This window comes from Amblyomma americanum, chromosome 11 (assembly GCF_052857255.1).
Source record: "Amblyomma americanum isolate KBUSLIRL-KWMA chromosome 11, ASM5285725v1, whole genome shotgun sequence".
NCBI lineage: Eukaryota > Metazoa > Arthropoda > Arachnida > Ixodida > Ixodidae > Amblyomma > Amblyomma americanum.
Window position 1 is genome coordinate 21,812,286 of NC_135507.1, and position 21,801 is coordinate 21,834,086.

Consider the following 21,801-nt stretch of genomic DNA (forward strand, 5'->3'; position numbering starts at 1 on the left):
TGTTTCAACGTGAGTAGACGCCTGTGCTGTTCCGTCGGGTCATAAAGTAGCGCGAATTGCAGGAGAAGCATTCCTTACACCCAACGCAAATTGAACACCTACGTACTTTGCAAGTCCTGCGTTGGCAGAGTATGATTGATAGACAACTGAAAGGGAATCTCCTCGGAGCGACATTTTTACTTTGGGTTTACTTTACGGTAAGAATCGTTGGCGTACGTTTCATATGTCCTAACCGAAGAAAGGCGCGGTCACCTGATGGCTGAAAGAAAAATTGTCCATAGTTTGCCGAGAGTAGGAGTTGGAGAATGGTGCCGTCTTCGGTCACGTGGTATAGGAGGGTTCGGGAATGTTCGCTGTAACGCTATTTGCCCTGTGGGAAGGCCAAAGGTATGCGTTCCTTCGAAATTTATTTCGCTACTTGTGTGCCTCAAGGCCCCACTCGGGAGTTGCATAAGGGGTGGGAGACGGCCTAAAAAAATTTATTGCTTTACACGTGACGTATTTTGCAGTCCACCAGATGCACCGTTCTATAAGACGTGGCGTCACTAGAGAGAGAGAGAGAGGGGGGGGGCGCTGTCCGAACAGGGTGCAGCGCTAAGGGGGCTGCAGCTCTAGAACAGTCGGCAATAGGAATGGGGTGGCTGGAATGGCCACTGCGTTGTCACTCCAGAATCTGCGTTTCAAATGTTGAGCATGGCGATGAAATCGTGTTTAATTGTCTTTCATTTTCGCGCGATTTGCAGTGACTACACTGTTTCCCATATCGATACATGCAGTTCTCATGCTCAAAGTTCGCAATTTTTCCACTTCATTCCCGGCGTTTATGTTAACGCTATAAGTTAGACATTCGTCCATGTCGCAATCGCGGCATGCGTTTATTCAGTAATGCTTCCATGCAAAGAATACATGTCAGCCGCTTAAGTTTCAGTGCCTTTGTTTTGCACCAATAATATTTAAATATTTTCACTTCGACAGGTATACGATTTCTTCTATCGATCCCCGTGGCGCTTTTTAGCAGATTGCTGTCGACGACATGGAACTCGAAAAGACCTCGTTAGTTACACCTTGTAGTCTATCTGTTTAAAGTTTGCCGTTCAGCATATGATGCGGTCTTTTTCTATAGCGGGTGCTAGGGACCATTCCTTTCAAGGCTTCAAGTATATCACTTATCTGTGCTACCTGTACGACTCTATGGTCTTCTCGTCTATGTTTGATACGCACCTGAAACAACTTTCTGTTACTACAGCTTTTATTCGACACGCCGCAATTCAGCTCAACTCCATGAAGCGTCATTTCTGCCGTTGTCATCTCACTAACCTTTGATATCTGGCCGACGCTTTGGAACACGACCTGGCCCGCCGTGAAGGAATTCCCTATTCTCAATCAGATGAAGAATACCCGCAGCTTACTCGGCCTTCATTCGTATTTCTCTGGCTTTGCTGAATGTTTCGCCGACCCGGACTGTCAGCTAACAGAACTTTTTAGGAGTGACGTGCCTTTTACCTGGGAGCTTGCTCCGACGAGAAGCTTTTTCTGCCGCTTCTCAGGTTGCTTATTTTCCCAGTGTCACTCGGGGAGGGCCAAGGATAAAAGCTGCGAGAGTATCTTGACGAGACCGTCGACCCCTACAGTTCATGGCAGCCGTCAGCAATGCCGGAAAATAAGTGCTCTGATAGAAAATATGCAAAGATCAAAACAAGTCAGTCACTTCTACAGTGTGGGGCAGCAATCGGTAATGCAAAAAAAAGCGACACATATGTACACAAAAAAAAAATGGCGGTGGTTTAGCACTGGTTAAACCTGGAGTGACGCGATAGCTACAGCTGGCCGAATAAAGCTTGGTCACGTGACCAACCACGTGATCAGCCACGGCGCCGCGCCGTCGGCAGCTGCTCCGCACCACGTGACAGCGTGGCGGCGCCGCCATCGCCACAGCGCCGCCACGCTGAAGGCTCGAAATGCTACCGTAATGTAGCTATCGCTACAAAACAAAGGGTAACAATCAGTGATGAAGCAGTTTCAACGTACCAACAGGAATTCGATCAGTCTTAAAAGTGACTTCAGCGTTGAGTAAGTTCAAAGTACGTGGTAATGCGTTCTCAATACTTTGTGTGCTATCACGGCGCACGCCACTTCATCCTATTTTGACGCATCAGCCGCTGCTGAAGTTCGCACCAACGCCAGCGGGCAGGGCACCGGTGTTGTGCTAGCCCGACAATTGCATTAAGGCCACGGACGCATGATTCAAGCTTATGCCACCCGCCTTCTCTCAACAGCCTAGCGAAATGGGTCAGTTACTTAACGCGAGCTTCAGCGTATTTTTGCTGAACTCCTCCCTTCCTGTTCAGTCGGCATTTCACAGTCGCGACCGACTGTTATGCTCTTGGCAGACTTTTATTTCTTCGCTAAAAGATCCCCCGGGCTGACTGGTTGGGCTTTGAAGCCTGCAACAGAGTTCGTTCAATGTCACGTACAGTGGCTGACACTTTAGAGCGCACATAGGATGAGACTATTAATCATTGGAGAACCAACTCACGCCAACTGTCACGCGACAGGTACGAGTAGAGGCATCTGCACCACGACGCGAACTTTTTTTTTTTCGTCGTGAAAAATTACAGCGCAAACGTACGAAAGATGAAGCAAAGAACGGACATTACTAGCTCTCTTATTTTTCACAATGCTTTACTAATTAATTCAACTGTACGTATCGCTATTTTTACCATCACCTTCGTCTGCCTCGAGTGAGAGACGTTGGGTCATGCCTCTTTGCCATATGACTTTCGCAAGCGAGCATAGCCCGCTCATTCAAGGTATCGGCTCTGCAAAACCCGAATTAATCCCTGTGACAATAATTGCTCTTTGCGATGACGCTCTGTAATCAAGTAACACTTGTTGCTGGGCTAGTCGGTGCACAGTTCTATGTACAAACATTAGCGCAAAATAAGACACAATCACAAGAACGGTGGACAGGACCTGTCCTGTCCGCCGTTCTTGTGATTGTGTCTTATTTTGCGCTCATGTTTGTACATAGAACACTCTGCAACGAGCAATGACCACTTGGAAGGGCCTGAGTTGCTGCTTGCAATCCTCAACGTCTCCGTTCTGATGACCTGAAGGAACTCCATGACCTGCCATTGCCGGCCATCTTGGCGCGGAGGCATCGCACCGGAAGCCGTTCTCCTATATAGTGCGTCACTGTCTTTAAGCATGCACATTCAATCGACTACCTTTTTATCTGCGCAAAACTTGCACGTTACTCGTGCCTGTTCATGCGATCTGCCCAATGAATCTACATTTTCATTTCTTTTAATCTTTAGCATTACAATCCGTACTTTCGCAAAATCTGTCCATCTAGTGTTGTGTGATGCCGTTGCCAGTTTATATGGAGTAAATAATCGACCGTTCGCAAATCTGTTCCGCACATTCAAAACGCACGTTTCTCGCCACCTTAGACCAGATCGAGAAAGAAGGCCCATTCCGTTCTAAACGGAGGGGATTTAGGGGTCAGCGTTGTCAGGTATTGACCCTAAAAGCACGTGCTGTTCGTTGCCCTCCTGAGTCGGCAGCTGCGGCATTCTCAAGCGACAATCTCAATGCGAAAGGCGCCAATTGCCACCGGTGGTGCCCAAGATCGCGGGCTCCCACGGGGTCGCACGCGTCGCAGTTCGGTGAAGGCGGATTGCAACAGCACCCACGCCCTGATATTTTTGCGCGCAGTAAAGAATTGCAACAGGTGGCCGAAATTAAGCCGGATGTCCCAACTACCGCCTTGTAGTACATTGTATCGTTCTTTGGACAGGAGGAAGAAAGTGCGTTAACGTTGAATTCTGGAAAAGGAAAAAAAATGCTTTGGAGACTTGCAAGTGACGTAGGCTTTGAGTGTAAAGGACACTCAAAGCATGCGAAGACATCTATGATGTATGCGCTCATATTTAAAACAAAATGTATAGTGAAAATCGCCTCTTCGTATCGTTGTAAAATCGCACTGCTATAATATTCTGATGTGATACGCTTGCCCCGAAAAGTTCAAGAAAAATATTGACGGACGATGATGCTAAGTGATGCGGCGAAACGGCGATAGAGGAGGGTTTTCGGCTTTCACTGTGCACATTGGCCGCCTTATCAATGGGCCTCTGAATTTTACTTCGCCGACACCTTTTCGTACCGTTCACTCTAAACACAAATACACCTATACGGGAGTAAAAAGGGAGTAAAACTGTCCTCTAGCGCACACCCTTTTATAAAAGGGTGTGCGCTAGAGGACAGTTTACACCCTTTTTAATCCTTTTGTTTAGAGTGTTGTCTTGAGGGTGGGTGCAGGCTTCTGGAGGGGTCTAAAAGGGTGTGCGCTAGAGGACAGTTTACACCCTTTTTAATCCTTTTGTTTAGAGTGTTGTCTTGAGGGTGGGTGCAGGCTTCTGGAGGGGGAAGATGGGTGGAGCTTTCTGGACGGCGGATGTGGGCGTTTGGGTAGGTGGTGGGCTCCTCTTACGGGCTTCTGCTGTGTGGAGATGCGTGGAGCTTTCTTGAGAGATGGGTAGGCAGAACATTTCTTCAAGTAAGCGGATCAGAGTCGGATGCCACTGAAGCGAGCATCATAAAAACTTCCTGTTGGGAGCGCAAGCAGAGACGAACCACAAGGAAGCGCTTGAGTGTGTGTGTGTCGTCTTTCTTCGCAATTTTTCTGTGTTCGCGCTAGATACCTTTTACATGAAGTGGACAACGTTCAGTAGCCCGTCTGGCGAAAATGCATGCCTAAGTAACTTGCTGTCAGGTGACTGCACGGAAGAATTTCCAGCATTCCCTCACATCTGAAATGGTACCCATAGTTAGCTGTAAAGCCACCTTTGTAGCGGAAGCTTTGTAGTGTAGTGGAGTCCGTATATCACTTCTGTGCTGCCATGTGGCCAAAGTCGTCGTGCTGTAATGGGGAACTCCGACATCTTATACTTATAGTTACAGACATCCTAAGCGAACCAGCTTATTGTTACGTCATATACATCTCTCGCCGGTTCTTAGTCTTCCAAACGTGCGGATTAGAGCGTCGATTACAGCAAGCTACAGTCCCGCCAGTTAGAAGCTGACCGAGTTCGCCCAAGCAAACGTAAAGAGCAGAGTGCATCTTTAGCGTACGCAAACTAGTCGATTATTTCACCCTCTTCCCAGGAGGTAATAAGTGCTGGTTACTGAGCTCAAATCACTCTGATGTGGCGCACACTCTCCACCTTTTCTGTTATTCCTCTGCCCCTTTTGTCTCTACCAGCTGCTATTGTCAAGGGTGTTCTAACCTCTTGTTCGCCGTTTCACAAATGAATTGATTATATACTTGATTATGATTATTTAAGCAATTCTATGATTGATTGATTGATTGATTGATTGATTGATTGATATTTTCGTGTCACAGCAACGCTAAGAGGTTTAGACACACCGACGTCGATGCACGGGTGTGCATTTGGCTTCCATCGAAATTGAACAAACGACCTTGGACACGGTACAGTTTAGAACTTCTATTTGGGCTAGATGGTTCATTTCGATCCAGAAAGGAAAACAGTAGCACCGAAAAAAACACACACAGTAGAACTACGTAGGACAAGCGCTAATTGTGTGTTTTTTTGGCGCTACTGTTTTCCTTTCTGAACACAGTACTCGTACACCTTGCTCAATAAAGAAGGCAAAGCTAGGGGTAATTTTGTTGTCAACCACAGCTCTCGGCGTTTTCAGGAGGGCCCAACCAAGGCCTCTTCTTTGCCGTTGAACAGGGTGCTTTGCTGCACCGCAACGTCCAGTCCTCAGCGGAGAAAGTGCGAGGGAGTCACCAAAATCTACTCCCATAATGCAGCGAAAAAGTACGTTTACAGACACTCGCACCAGCAGGATAACGGCGCGGTGCCTTAGAAGAAGGCATCAGCGTTGGCAACATTTAGAACTTAGAGACAACTGTGCGATCCGATGAGCCGCCAAGGGAAGAGGACGTTGTATTCGTTTCACTGCACATCATCTTTGTTCTGCGCGGCTCACCTGAATAAGCCGAGAGCAACGGCCAAACTAGCAGCGTCTGTTTCGACAGAGGAGAGTCCAATGTATTTCAATGTCTTTTCACCCCCAGGCGCACTGGCTGGAAAATGAGGATCGCCGTGATCGGCGCCGGCTGTTGTGGCATAGTCGCGGTCAAGTCATGCCTCGAAGAAGGACTGGACGTGGTCTGCTTCGAGAAGGCCTCCGACTGCGGCGGACTCTGGTGGTACCGAGACGAGGCGCCGGAGTCGGGGTCCGGCACCGTGATGCGCTTCACCGTGGCCAACACCAGCAAAGAAATGTCCAGTTTCAGCGACTTCCCGCCGGACAAGGAGGCCCCCGTGTTCATGACCCACTGGCAGACACTCCGATACATTCGCAGCTACGCCGACCACTTCGGCGTCACTCCCAAGATCCGCTTCAACCACGAGGTCCTCAGGCTGGACAGGGATGGTACGGTCAGGGTCCGCGACTCGAAGACCGGCCACGTGTGGGAAGAGACCTTCGACGGAGTGTTGGTGTGCTCCGGTCATCATGCCACTCCTCTGATGCCGGACGTTCCGGGTCGCGAAGCTTTCCGAGGGCGGGTGATGCACTCTCGCGACTACAAGTACGCCGACGAGACGTTTAGGGACAAGAACGTGGTCGTCGTGGGTTGCGCCAACTCGGCGGTGGACGTGGCTGTCGATCTTGCCTCTGTTGCTCGGCAGGTAAGTGAGGTAGTCAGTACGAAGGGTTGCGACTCTCAGGATGTGAAGCGCAACCTCGCTGACATTTACAAGGGGAGGGAAGATTGACAGAGGGAAACGCAAGAGAGGTCGGCCCGAGGTAGACTGGCCCTTGCGACCTGCTTCTTGCTTTTAAGAAAAAGCAGGGGTGGCTCTGAGCCTGCATGACTAGTCTAGACTCTAGAAGGCTTCTTGCCTGCAGACCTCAGCATTCCATTTGTATTTCGTAATGTTAATAATAAGAATTTTGAGTTCATTTCATTTGATGAAGAGTGACAGAAGTAGTTTGGATCTGTGCACGTACTAACACCTTATTGTAAGGGGTGATTCAGGCTGCTACTGAGGAAGAAGCCGATAAGAAACAGGTGACCCAGCAGTAGTCTGGTCACTCGGACATTAGCATAACGTGGTCAGCCAGAGGCCGGTTTTCATGTACAGATAGCAGGAAGACATTTCTAGAAAGAAATCGAACACGAAAGCAGAATTACGGTAAGGAGGCTGGCGTGGCGTGGTAGCATGGTGTCGGTTTGCACCCGAAACTATTATAGGCAATGTAAGTAAGGGGGTTGAACGAGGGATGGAGGGGGAGGGGGAAGGAAGGAAGAAAGAAAGAAAGAAAGAAAGAGGCACTGCCCCCCCCCCCCCCCCAGAAAAAAAGCTCGGCCTTTCACTCTCTATCCTGTGAAGATATTGCAACGGTAACTGGGTAACTGAGCATTTATCCACTCGCTCCCCACTCCCTGCAGAGACGGCACACATATTCCAGACGTAGTTCACGTGGTGATATGTGGAGCATCCTTGTTGGCCACAAATTTTATTGGTTAGGCCCGAGGCCTGGATCCGGATAACTGGGCAGGGGTGTTGTCAAGTTTTCATTTGAGACACGCTGTAAATTTCAGAAAATAAACCTAGTACAGCTTGCGCTCTTAAAGGGAACGCTGAGTTCAAGTGCGACCGTTCAAATCATTTGGCTTAGGCAAGCGCAGAAGCACAATCTTAATGTGTCTCCCTACGTACAGTTCTGGGGCAGGCGCTTCAAAATCATCCTCTCCCACGGCATGCGGTTAACTCGAAACAAACATTCCACAGACTTAAGCGGCCGGGTCCCGCCGCCTTATTTCTCAGAAAGTGCCGCAATTGAATGGCTGTTGTCGGTATCAACCTTTTAATGGCGCCAACACTCGAGCTCGCGTACAGCACTACTGTGCACCGCATTGTTTGACTCAGTTGCTTCGTAGCCTCATTTCGAACTCTGAGTGGAGGGAAAACGCGCGGTAGCATTGTGCGCAGGTGATGAATATCAAATGAGTGAAAGTCTGATATCTCTTGCGCCCTTTGGCCTCAGACGCCTTGGTGTCATGAGACATCCTTATCACAGCCGACACCGATAACAGCCACACTTATGGCGCAAAAAACACTTCACTGGTTTTTATCAGCACGGTGTACTAAAACGAAGTATTTCGACCTGCTTTCTAGACATTGAGAGGCCCGGCACTTCAAGCATTGGATACAAGGTCTCTATCGTGGTCGGAAATCGCGCTCTCTCTCTTCATATATCTTCGCTGCAATGCGTATAGCCCTGGTTTTCTTAGAACTGACAACGTCAGAGGGGTGATCACTAAACACCGATAAATGGCTCATTTTAGATATGAAGCTGGTCACAGTGCCAAATTACTCCGAGGATAAGTAATTTGAAGTGTGGCATAAAAGAGAAATAGGAGCTGTATACAGATTTACGTTTGTATTTACTAAGACATAAAGACGTGAAGGCAAGATAACCGATGGTCCTTAAGGGTAACAGATTGGATTCCAACGGAAGGGAAGCGTAGCAAGGGGCGGCAGAAAGTTAGGTGGGCGGATGAGATTAAGCAGTTTGCGGGGATAGGGTGGCCGCAGCTGGCACAGGTCAGGGTTAATTGGAGAGTTATTGCAGAGGCCTTTGTCCTGCAGTGGGCGTAGTCGGGTTGATGATGATGACGATGAAAAACGCTGGCGACCGCAAATGATGTGTGCTGGTGCTTGTAGTCTAGACGATGAGAAAAGAATAGAATGCCAATAGCAAGTGGGCAACACGAACTTAGTTCAAACGCACGATCGCATAGCGTATTTTATTTCTGTTTAGTCGAAAAAAGTTAGAGCACTGTAGGTCTTGTGCAGGGTCATAGTGTCTGAGCTGAACAATAGACATGAAGATGTGGGGTTAGCTACAAACACGAAGCTCATTTAAGGGAGTAGTCACTCAGTATCCACCTGGACGCAGTCATAAGGCAATAGAAGAAAGCTACGCAGCTTTATCAAAATATCAGAATCTGAATTCATCCTCAACCGGCGCTTGAACCCGAGCCTCCCCTTGCCTTTAGTTGTGGTTCTAACAACTCCATCTTGTTGTTGATTGCTTCGACCTTCCTGCCTGCTGCTAGCCATCCTGGTTAGATTAGCTGCTGAAGCGACAGCTCTTGGTGAGCTGTGGTCCCTCTTTCTTGACCCATACAGATGAATTTTACAACGCAGCTGATATGGCTCATTTTCCAGTAGAGAGGCGTTGTTGGTGGTGCAGCAACGACCGATCACGTGACTCACTCATACGACCACTCTGATTGATTCTCAGAGTCATGACGTAATAAATTTACGTCTAGAAAGCTTCTGATTGGTTCGCAGAATTCGTGACGCCATCACCTAGTGAATTCGTGACCCATCACGCCGTCAGTTCGTGACGCCATCATTTTAGACGGCGTTGACATTTCCACCCTCATTCTGCGTGTTGGTGGCTTTAACGTCGATATACGAGATAACAAAACTTTGGCACTGACGCCACAATGATTATTACAACATAAAGATATTGGCGCCAGTAAATGCAATCACTACCTCGAGCCAAGGTCGTGTAGCCTTCGTGTTCCAAAAAATAATGATATGATACGACATTTAGAACACATAAGTACTGAGAAAGCTGCGTAGCTTTCCTTGCCGCACGCGAGGGGATGCCTATGACCACCTGGTTGTTTTATTGAAATCTATTCCACATTATGGAGATCATCTGAATCCAATGGGCGGAACTGATTCCTGCCCATGAATTAATTCCAGCGTCCAAATTTGCTGTTACGTTCATGGTGTGCTACATTGCGCTAATGCAACGTCCTCTTCAACCGCTGCGCGCAGGTCTTCCTCAGCACCAGGAGGGTCAACTGGATACTTCCCAACCACTACCGAGGAACGCCCTTTGACGAGTACGCCTTCAATCAGATAAGGCTCTGGCTTTACGGCTGGCTGCCACGTTGGTGTTACTCGCGATTCCTCACCAGCATAGCGGACGAAGCGTGGGACCACGAAGCCTTCGGCCTCAAACCAGACCACGACATCCTCAGCCAAGGACTCGTCGTCAACAACTACATTGAGGGCAAGCTCCTGGACGGAACCGTCAAAGTGCGCGGCGCCCCCCAGCGGTTCACCGAGACCGGCTTGGTCATGGACGGCGTCGAGGAGGACGTGGACGCGGTGGTCTTCGCCACGGGCTACGAAGCCGGCTTGACGTTCCCCTCGGACGCGCTTCCCATAAGCGGGGAGAGGTTTCTCCTGTACAAGATGATGGTCCCTCCGGACAACCCCAACGTGGCTTTCCTGGGGTTCATCGACGCCAGTTCCAATATGCTGCAGGCTTTCGAGATGCAGGCGCGTTACATGGCTCTGGTGCTATCCGGAAAGCTGCTTCTGCCGTCCAAGGAAGTGATGAAGACGGACGTACAACGCGCGCAGAACAAAATTACGTCTACTTTCATCCCCACGACCAGACACGCCCTCATGATAGACCGAGTGGGCTACGTAGACGACCTGGCTGGAATCATAGGCGTGAAGCCGGACTACTTGAAAATTTTCTTCACCGATCCGAAGTTGTACTGGACGCTGATGTTATCCCCGCTGCTGAATTATCAGTACAGACTACAAGGACCCCACACTTGGAAGAAAGCTCGGGAGGCCATTTTCGGGTACAGGGAGCGGAGACGAGCTCCGCTTACGCGCCCCGGTGCTTCTGCTGGAAAGACGACGTCAAAGCCACGGTTTTGAGTCACGCTGTGCGGTCGGCGTGGCCTACAGGAGAACCATGATTTTTTTTTTTTTAGGAGCACACTACAGCCACTGTTGAGCCGCTTGTTAGCTGCTTGTCGGCGCTAAAAAAACGATCAGAATAATCACCCAAAATACTCATACACTTTTTTGGCTTTTGGTGATCTCAAGTTCATCTGGTTCATTTCCTTTTGTTCCTTACGCAATAAATATGTTTGAGACACAGGCGTACAATTTGCGTTTCTCGGTAGTATTCAACGAAACGCCCCACACCCATAAAAACAGAAGAAAAGGTTCCAAGCAGACAAGGTCCTGAATAGTTCGCATTATAAAAATAACGGGGGAATGTAAGATGCTGCATAATGCGAGGCAGTAAGCTCTTCATTGGTGGATTTATGTTCAACTTTGGAGGAGGTAGTTGAGAGTAGGAGGTTGGGCTGTCTAAGATGCATTTCATTAGCGTTCTTCATCCAATAAAATGAGAGCCATTGGGGATTTCGAATGAACATTTCTCGGCAGTAAGCCCCCTTACCCTCCCTCCACATCAATCCACCACTGCCTCTAAGCCGCCGAAGCAAACCTCAAAGACGGTAAGTATAAGTATGAACACTGCTCATTACTGAAGAGACGCCACCGTAAAGGCATGCTCCAAGCCATAGAAATGCATAGAGGCAAGCTCCTAGTCAAACAAAGACATGTCCAGGAGGTGCCTAGAGGTTTTGCAGAATCTCGTCCTACAAACACCATCATTCACCTATTGCAAATGCGGAACATTTAGTTGTGAGGAGCACTACTTACCACAGACGCGGATCACCACCGCCCAAGTTACCGCAGTGAATCACTTACTACGGATTGAGCACGAGTCCGAGGATAGCGTGCCGGCAGTGGCGAGCACATTTCGATGGAGGCAAAATGCAAAAAAACCCTCTTCGGTTCGAGTTAAAGGCGACTCTGTGGTGAAATAATAATCCGGACCTCTCCACTACGGCATGCCATATATAGCCCATAGAGGCACTTTTGGCACGTGAAAGCTCATCAAGTCGACCTGTGAAGTAGTGAATACAGTGGTTTTAATAGGGGTGCGCTGTCCGCACCGGGTGCAGAGCTGATTTGGATCCAGCTATAGCACAGGAGAACGGAGACGCAGTGACTGTAGCGGGGACGCTGCGCTTGTAGAAGAGCCTTATTTAACTTGGAATGAGGCTCAGTGTTTCATTACCGAAACTCACAGATTCTATAACTAGTAATCAGAGAGAGCACTTTCGGTCTAAATAACGTGGCTATTGAGGCACCTCAAAGCGGCAGGCATTGACCTTGAAGGGGGCGAGCATTGGTCAGCACTAGACTTCGTCAAGTTCATAATTTGTTGGGATTTTAATGTCTCGCAAAACATTTTCATTGCACCAGAAAAATATTCATGAGGATATCTCTGTGGCGTCATGGGATGTGGGGGTTGCTTTGAACGTGTCAAAAATTGCTAGACAACTAGGAAGGAAACGTCCAGATTCTCAGGCCTTGAATGTATCACCTAATGAAAGCGAAGTGGCAAAAAGCATCGACGGTAAATAAACGATAACCAGCTTTGTAGCCCTCCTAGTAAGAAAAATATTTTAGTATCCTATTTTCACTTTTTTTTTTACCTACACACTCCTAGTCAGTGAATGCGTCCGCGAAGTGCCTCCACAGTTTGTAGAGTACACTCGTAAGTTCCCGAGAATGGTAAACAGAGGAGTTCTCCACTTCAGTTGTTGATCATTACTGTGCAGTCAGTACACGCGTATTCATACGCACAGACAATGTTTGCATGAAATGATTTTCGGTTCGTTTGTAGCCATATCTCCAGGTATATAAATTTAGTTAATCATTACATTTTCAAATAGTTCTTGGCTGGTTGCCACTGTCTCTTCATAAACATTCCTACTCACTGCGCTCAAAACTTTTCAAGTTGCCGAAGAATATTAGGAAACCTTCACCTAATTTATTCCTGGCTGTTCTAATTTTCACGCTGTCAATCACGAAATTCATCTATCACAAAACCTCGCCCTGTTTATCTCTCCTTTCTTGCACCTTTGTTCACAAAGCAAATGTGTTTGCTATTCTGTTCATTCCCATATCAGCATAAAAATATATATGCTAAGAAGTTCTTTAATGCGACTGTTTAACTAAATTGTCTGCCGTATGGAATATAGAGAGCTCCACAATAATGCGGAGCGTGAAAACTGAACAGTGCACTGGAAGGGTCAAAGGAAGGGGGGAGGAGGCAGGGGACGTGCGACGCTGCTCGAATGAATCTACTTCCACTCGCTACGTTGTGCTAAAGTGCCCCGATGCACGAGTGCCTGCCGAAATGACTTAATGCTGAAATGCCTAGTTTCGAACCGAACAATCCCGACCGTTCAAGGGGCTTTCGTTTCAGGCACGCAGGAGTGCTCGCTCGGAAGCTTCAATGCTGCTTTCCCTGGGCTTTAGTCTAGAAGTGACACTCACGGCGAGTCGAGGATCTTGCCTGCTTCCCGCTCCCGGCGTGTGCCGCTATTCTGATAAGGCGTTGCCAAGATCTTCGATATCAGATAAGCAACCCTTCTTTTATTATTGCACAAGCAGCATGTCAGGGCGTCGGTTCTCGTTTGAAACCCTAGACCACCGCTCCGGGACCATTCACAAGGCCATCTCCAAAACAAATGGTGCACAGCATAAACGAATGATCACTAATTGAGCTGGCTGCCGGTAGGTTGCGCAACGATGCATTTCGGCCGGCGCTAGCACGTCCTGGCCACTGTGGTGCCCGACAGTGACGATGCCTTGGAGCGCTGCGCTGCAGAATGGCGACGTATACAACCTCAACAGTACAGTGTATCTTATCACGAACAACGTCCTCTCCAATCTTCCATGTAGCGGTGCTTAAATGCCGAGCTGGCGCTTCTTGTTTTACCACGTCGTTTATTTTCTTCAGACACGATCAAAAAGAGGCTTCTGGCAGCTGGACTCCTAATCTCCTTCACGATGACGGCTCGCATGATAAACAGTCAGGAACAAAACGACGCCGTCTTACGGTGTGCATGGACGTTATCTAATCGGCCAAGTGTTCGGGTTATGACGTAACGGTCCTCCTGCGTGCTCTCTTCTAGCGAGGCGTGCCACACTGCTCCTGGTCGGCGAGACCGCAGCAGCTCAGCAGGGGAGAGATGAGAGTCGCCGTGATCGGTGCCGGCTGTTGCGGCATAACGGCCGTCAAGGCATGCCTCGAAGAAGGACTGGACGTGGTCTGCTTCGAGAGGGCATCCGACTGCGGCGGGCTATGGTGGTACCGGGACGAGACGCCGGAGTCGGGAGCCGGAACCGTGATGCGCTTCACCGTGGCCAACACCAGCAAAGAGATGTCCTGCTACAGCGACTTCCCGCCGGACAAGGACGCCCCCTTGTTCATGACCCACTGGCAGACGCTCCAATACATTCGCAGCTACGCCGACCACTTCGGCGTCACTCCCAAGATCCGCTTCAACCACGAGGTCCTCAGGCTTGACAGGGATGGTACGATCAGGGTCCGAGACTTGAAGACCGGCCGAGATTGGGAGGACGTCTTCGACGGCGTCCTGGTCTGCACGGGCCACCACGGGTCGCCCTCGGTGCCCGATATTCCGGGCCGTGAGCTGTTCCGCGGGCGGGTGATGCACTCGCGCGACTACAAGTACGCCGACGAAGCTTTCAGGGACAAGACCGTGGTCGTCGTGGGGTTTGCGAACTCGGCGCTGGACGTCGCCGTGAACCTCAGCACCGTCGCCCGTCAGGTAAGCATGCGAACGTTACAGTATCAACTACAGCAGGGAGCGGTGAGTTTTAAGTTCACTGAATAGTAAGCCAACAAAGTAATGAACACAATATGTAGGAGAATGCTGTCAACAGATAAAAGCAGTAAACGCACTGTAATTTGCGAGGAAAACGGGATACTTGAGCACATTACTGCCATTGGAATGCATACAGGCAGCTCCAATATAAAAGGGAACACAGTACGAGCGTTCAATCAATGAATAGTCAATAAGTATAAGCGAAAAGCACACTTTTTGCCGTTTTAAAAGCCTCATCCGGAAAAGAGTGCTGTCATAAAATTCGCCAATTAGCTGGAGGGAAGTTACGTCCACAGACCCGTTGATTTCCATGGGCTAAAGGCAAGAGACGTCATCAGACCGGATAATTCCCACTGGATGGATGGAAGCGACTTCACCAGAACGGAAGTGACATCACTTTGGGTAAAGGCATCAACAGCTTCTAATGTTATCGCGTTGCCAATCTAATGCAATTAGATGTTCCTGTGGATTTTTAAAGTAATTTCCCGCTGCACATATATAATAAACGCTGAACATATCCAACTTTAGTGCAAAATAACAAAATAACGGCCGGTGGTGGTGACGCCTGTATTTTGTTTTGTTTTTTTTTTACTCCGTAAGCAGAACTATACTGTATGCTCCCCTCACCCCAGTGAAACATTGACCCCGAACGGACTTAGTCGCTAGCAAGTTCGTCGCTATTTTTTTCGTACAGTACAGTTTTTTTTTTTACTATATGCGCAAGTCAACTCTGACAGAGTTCAGCTTCTTGTGCTTAGGATCGACAGCACAAACATCTTATTTGCATTGAGATCAACCAAAAACACGAATGTGCCCTGCGAACGAACCGAAAACTCAAATATTCCCGTGAACAAAATACAAAGTGAGCTTACAGCTGCACATATAAAGTTCATTGTCATTATGCAGTATCTTCAGAAGCATTGAAATCTATATGGTCTAGGTACTTTGCATATGTGGACTAATTACACAATTTGTGCAAAATGTTAGCAATGCATACCGATTAATACAAGATATTAAAAATGCACCTATGAGTGACGGTAACAAATTGCAATAGGTCTGCAAATGTATGAATAAAACTTCACCCAACTTATTGACCTTACTAAAACCGTAGTATTGAACTTATTAAAACAAATATTCCCTTTGAGCTGTATGCGGCGACGCGAATTTTTCCTACGTACTAACATCCTTGAAACTTTACATGGTCAACATTCTTGGACAAAAATTTTGAATATTGGGATATATTAAGGTACTGCTATGGAAATATTGAAGGTAATTGTCCATTCTCTCAATGCGTAGCAAAATCTTTTAAAGTTTTTCATCGCTCACATCGAGCAGTCAAGACTGCTATATAAAACCAAAGGGAACTCTTTTGACGACAGCAAACCGTTAATACCCCCCCCCCTAAAAAAAAAATCAAGCCTGCCGACGTGAGATCTGCGGATATATTGACTGTTACAGTGAAATCTTGAAACATATAAAAAATTGCGTTCATAAATTCTTCCCCGTTCAAAAATGATCTTCTCCTTATGTGTTGGTATGATGAGAAGCCAACCTCTCGCTTTCACCTCTCGTTCAGATTCTATGCAAAACTGAGTCTGAGGCGTAATGGGAACGTGTCAACGTAATCTGGTCGTCGCAAAGCACGTGTCAGGCCACGCGTATTTACAGGCCCGCAAGATAATGCCGACGGCGACTGCTCTGATTACGACGTCGCTTTCTAAGCCCTGAGGGCCACCTGCCCTTCTTTCATAACAGATCGAGAAGTCGTGTTCAGTTTCTCCCGCGTTAGTCCTAGGACAGTGGTTTCTTATTGTTTGTGAAATGTCTCGTCGAACACGTCCTCCAGTACAACCAACGCACACGATTTGATCAGAGGATAACATATACTTGGAATAAGGAGGATAACAGTATTTTTGTGCATACAAAGTTATGCCACTGACAGCAAGATTAACATGAGATAGGCATGCTTGCCCAACTTTGCAATCAGAATATAGTAGATTCAGACAAATAAATAAAATTTATTGCTCGCGGCTCATAAACCGAAGAAACGTTCTGAAAAGGCATCCTAGATGTTGGTCCGAAAGTACTTTGGCTTTTTTTATTATTATTACAGCAGAGCTCGCGAACATTCCTTTGCTTTGTTTTAAATTTAACAGCTTGCTTCCGCCACCATGGTAAAGTGAACATGCGATTGCTGTTGGCGTAGCTAGTTTTGTCGGCATGGTTAAGTGCGGTGATTTTTTGAAAGGAGAAATGTTTCGTTACAAGAAAGCACGAAACATTGGCTGTGGGGTTACTTAGTTCATGCGGTCCGCTTCTTCTTCTTCTTCTTCTTCTTCTTCTTCTTCTACTTCTTCTTCTTCTCCTCCTCCTTAGTAAGCATGGCACATACCCACGCATGGGGATTGGCCAAGGTTCAGTAGATAATCCCAATGAGGTATTTGCGCGGAGAAAAATAGGCGTGAGAAGACTAAATCACTATAAAAATTGGAACAGTCAAATGAATTAAAGAAATATGAATTACCAGGAATGGAATCGATCATTTTTGGACATGCGACAAAATTTTGTATACAGCACTAAGAGCTGTTACTTCTTCGCCATCGTTCGCAGGTTTTTCTCAGCACGAGGCGAATCAACTGGGTCCTTCCGTCTCACTACAAGTCCGTCCCCATGGACGTGTACGTCCTCAATCAAGCCCGCCTATGGCTCTTCAGTTGGCTTCCTCACTCGTGGTTTAGTCGGTTTGTCGTCAGCGTGGCGAACGATGCCTGGGACCACAAGGCCCTAGGCATGGAGGCCGACCACGACGTCATGAGCCAGGGCCTCGTCATCAACCAGTACATCGACGGCAAGCTCCTGGACGGGACCGTCAAGATCCGCGGACCTCCGCAGAAGTTCACCGAGAAAGGCGTCGTCATGAACTACACCGAGGAAGAGGTGGACGCCGTGGTCTTCGCCACCGGCTTCACGACCGGCCTGCCGTTCCCGACGGACGCCTTGACCAGGGACGGAGAGAGGCTCCTGCTGTACAAGATGATGATCCCTCCAGCTAACCCGAACGTCGCGTTCCTGGGGTTCATCGATGCCAACGCGAACCTCCTGCAGGCGTTCGAGATGCAGGCGCGCTATATGGCGCGAGTGTTCTCGGGCAAGCTGACGCTACCCTCCAGGGAAGCCATGGAACAGGACGTAGCCGCGACGCAACAGAAGAGCAAGTCCTTCTTCGTCCCGACGCCCAGACACTCCCTGATGATCGACAAGATCGCCTACGTGGAGGACCTGGCTAAAATCCTTGGCGTTAAGCCGGACTACCTGAAGCTCCTCTTCACGGATCCGAAGCTGTACTACGCACTCATGACCTCTCCGGTGCTCAACTACCAATACAGGCTCCAGGGACCTCACTGCTGGAACGGAGCTAGGGACGCCATCTTGGGTTTCCAAGAAAGACTGCAAGCTCCACTGCGGCACCGGAAAAATGGCAAAGACGACGGCCGGTCCACGGCGAACTATTTTACAACCAGCAAGCTGGTCGCGCTGTGCGCGGTCGTCGGGGTCTCGGTTTGTCTGAGCAATGGGACATTGAAATCTGCGCGACACAGCGCTCCCGTCTTCTGGGATAGGGTAGCGGAGCGATTTGTAGCCTTTGCTTCGAGTCTTGGTTGGCCTTTCTGAACAGCTTAGGAGGTGTAAATACAAAGGCATAAACTGGCCAAAGCAAAGTAGACAAACAGCTAGTTACGCCACTGAATTTTATCTCATTCGTAGCTATTCTTATCTCATTCGTAAGCGAGGTTGATGTAGGAACTGCAAGTATACCGTGTAATTTGGTGGTTAAGATTTATGTCTCGAAGTAATAAACTCTGCGTGGCTACTATTTCATTCAACGTAAACAACTTTTGTCCTCACGTCTGTAATATCCAAGTAGTGATAGGTAATTATCGCCTAATTAACAGAGAGATGGGTTGGGGCACACGGGAGGCGCCTCTTCATACATCTGTGGTACTGGTAAGGTACATATTAGTTTGTTTTTCATTACTGTAAGCCCCACTGGCTCTGTTGATCTGCACAAAAACATGCTTATTCGGTTGCACAAATAATGACGCAAATTTTGTTTCGTCAGTAATTTCTGGTGCACTCATTGGCTCAACAGCGTCAAGGTATTAACGATGAATGTGCGCAAACCACCGACAGGTCAGGCTCACTCTGAGGTTTGCTCGCCATCTTCGATAAAACAAGTATGCGCAGCTGATGTGACTCCAGTTTCTAACGGGTCAAACATTTGCATTTTCGTTTGAACATTTACTGCCGTAATTAAAAAGCTTTACTGCACTTTGCAGGGCATTTTAGTGAGCATAGTGTCGAGCTTCGAGGGTTCCGTTCGCCATAGGCATTATATACCATAAACGTCGGTGCGTAACTCGCACAGGTTCATCAAAAGGCTTTACAGAATGCAGGATTTTTATAAACTTCACTGCTCTACTCAGCCAAAAACAGCGTTGTCGTAACCAAAGTATATAAAACCAGCATTTCAGGACTAATACTACTGCATTTTCTTTTCTTCCAATGCAAAAAGGCTATCCTGAATCGCGGCCAGGACAAGAAATGGAAAAAAATAAACTGTCGTCGCGTATAGTCATTAATCGCGAGAGCACTGATTTGTGCAAAAGCAGCGCACTACGGTGCAGTACGCACCTGACTCATTCTACACGTTTCGTGCCGGATGCCACTGAGAACTTAGCCCGTTAATTCCCACAGTTGGAGCGTAAATTTTTTCCCTGAAAAATGGATAGTCGGCGTACACTTGAAAGGAATACATCCTCTTAAATTTCAACCTTCGATGCCTGCCTTAGCGCAATCACCGCTTTTTTTTTTGTTACACTACATACCGTGAGCGTCGGTACTTTCAACCGGCGTTAACATCTTCACCGCCGCATTCTTAGGAATGTAGTTCTTACTAATGAGAAGCAATAAACAAGAAGTATGCACTCGCTCCGAAGAAGTGTTCGGCAATTTTCTTTCACGCTGTTAACGAGAATCATATTCACAGCTTACAAACGGTTCACTAGACCCACGGACAAAAAAGTATTAATATTCATAACAGAACATTTTCTGTCAGTGCACAAGCGGATCATTCAGTGAGGCGATTGGGGCCCACGTTTACCAGTATTCCACGCGCAGAACTTCTCAATTCTTACTGCTTGGGGTCTTGACAGGAAAACAAAACTAGCATACTTGCAATATAGACAAAACTTCTCTTGAACTCATAAAATAAGTATTTAATACACGCCTACTAAGGATTAGTTTATTTAATTTAAAAATAAAAACACATTAAAATAAAGAATAAAAGGGGGTAATTAGAGAGCCATATGAACTAAAATAAGGATAAAAGGAACCTTTTGTAACGAACGGTCAGTTCCTGATAGCACGCATGCTTCCCTTTTGAGCTTCCGCCTTCGGCTACTAGGACAAGAAGGCATATACTCTCATAAAGCTCCGCAAACCCATATACTCTCCATTTTAGGCTATTGAAACAAGTGTTAACTATGCAAGCGGACAGAGTGCGTTGATTTTCAAGGCATAATTTGTTAGCAACGGTAAGATCCAATAGCACTCACACTTCGCTTTTGGGCTTCCGCAATCCTTCGTCGTTACCGAGAGAACAGGGCATGTACTCCATAAAACACCCATAACAACTTACTCGCTTATATTTTTTTTTTTAGTTTTTAAGAAACAGTCAGTGAGAGGGTACTGAGTCCGACTACTTTTCGAGGTGAAAAAGAAGTGCGCGATAATTTGTCAGGGGGAGACATTCAGCTCCTGACAGCACTCACACTTCGCTGTTGCGCTTCCGTCACCGACGCGACCAGGACAAGCAGGACAGCGCAGACCACCCACGTCGACCGAAGCGGCAGGGTCATCGTGGTGGACGAAACCGTCACCAGCGGCGCAGAATCCGAGCGCCTCATTCTCGGGAGGAAGAAGCTCCACAGTCTCGCGCGGGGAACCACCGCTTGACCGATCAACGCCGCTGTGCGTGAAGAGAGAGAGGGGGTGCGCGAACGCGTTCACCGCTTTATATAACGGACGCCGACGACGTCTCAGCGCATCCGAGAGCGCCGGGTAGCACGCTAAGAAGCGACCGGCGACGGCTTCCAAAGGCAGCTGAGCGGACAACTGTGCGCAAACACCGCACGGTCACACTCCGGAACCACTGTGGACGCCGGACCGCACGGTCTCCAGCAGAACGCTGCGGATCTTCATTTTTGTTTTCACTCTCTCTGTCTCTTTCTTTCGCTCTTTCCCTTTGATTTCTCTTTCACTAGAAGAAGAGCGAAGGTGTTGCGAGGGAAGAAGCGGACGAAGCGGTGGCTTCTGAGGGCCCGTCACTGCTGCTGCTGCCGCTCCCGTAGCTCTGGCTTTAGCGTGCGCTGGACGGGAGGGGGGGGGGGGGGGGGGTGATGGAAACTGGTCCAACGGGACTTGGCCGTGCCCCCTTGCAGTGGCGGGAGCGTTCGCGCGACCGAGAGAGAGGAGGAAGGTCGCTTCTTCAACGCCGCTATCGCTTTCACGGGGAAGATTACGAAGCGCACAAGGCAGCTTTTTTTAAAACGTTTTTGACACTTTTCTTGTTTCCATTTCCACGTCTGAACTTGGCGCGGTTGCGCGGGTCATTGGAGTGGGTGACGACGCTAACTGCCTCCGGACAGCGATATCAAGCTTGGCGTTGTCTGTTATCGGTGGCCGTACGTATGATGCGCAGGACTGCGGAAACCATGGGCGCGTACTGTCTCAAAAGGGAAGGCATTTTCCTGCTGTTGAAAAGCAAGTACTAAAATACATGGATGACGCAACAACGGACATCGTCTGCGCATTTGTGTCAGCAAAGCTGGGGAACTTGCGCTGAAGTTTGCGGTGCCGATTGCAGCGCCGTAACACACTGCTTATCGAGAAGAGCAAGAATTTTTGAGTAGTATACTATTAGTACTTTTCCGCGCCACCTGCAGGCGCTTATTGGCGTGAGCCTCCGCGCTCTGTCGAAGGCGCACGTGCCGTGCGTCAGCTATCTGGGCTACGCCGAGAGAAGCTAGGCAATGAATGCTGTCAGCCAAACGCGGGTATCTAATCGCGCAGAATGTGTTCTCGCGTTTGCAGCG

The 21,801-nt window shown here is 48.3% G+C and overlaps 2 protein-coding genes across 4 annotated transcripts in view; one reads left to right on the forward strand and one right to left on the reverse strand.

Moving 5' to 3' along the window:
* Nucleotides 1-19,636, forward strand: part of LOC144111273 (flavin-containing monooxygenase 5-like) — a 47,329-nt gene extending 27,693 nt beyond the window's left edge. The window contains exons 2-3 of one of the 3 annotated variants that reach the window (XM_077644509.1): nucleotides 6,107-6,725; nucleotides 9,900-11,315. In XM_077644509.1, the coding sequence (XP_077500635.1) occupies nucleotides 6,123-6,725; nucleotides 9,900-10,802 (1,506 nt within the window). In that variant the 5' untranslated portion in view covers nucleotides 6,107-6,122 and the 3' untranslated portion in view covers nucleotides 10,803-11,315. Of the gene's footprint in view, nucleotides 1-6,106; nucleotides 6,726-9,899; nucleotides 11,316-13,218; nucleotides 14,591-17,257 lie in introns of those variants that run through there. The other 2 variants (XM_077644508.1, XM_077644507.1) reach the window with 2 other exon arrangements.
* Nucleotides 1-21,036, reverse strand: part of LOC144111277 (uncharacterized) — a 75,539-nt gene extending 54,503 nt beyond the window's left edge. Inside the window, exon 1 of the mRNA XM_077644513.1 lies at nucleotides 20,479-21,036. Coding sequence (XP_077500639.1) covers nucleotides 20,479-20,613 — 135 coding nt within the window. The 5' untranslated portion in view covers nucleotides 20,614-21,036. The remainder of the gene's footprint in view (nucleotides 1-20,478) is intronic.
* Nucleotides 21,037-21,801: the final 765 nt, after the last annotated feature.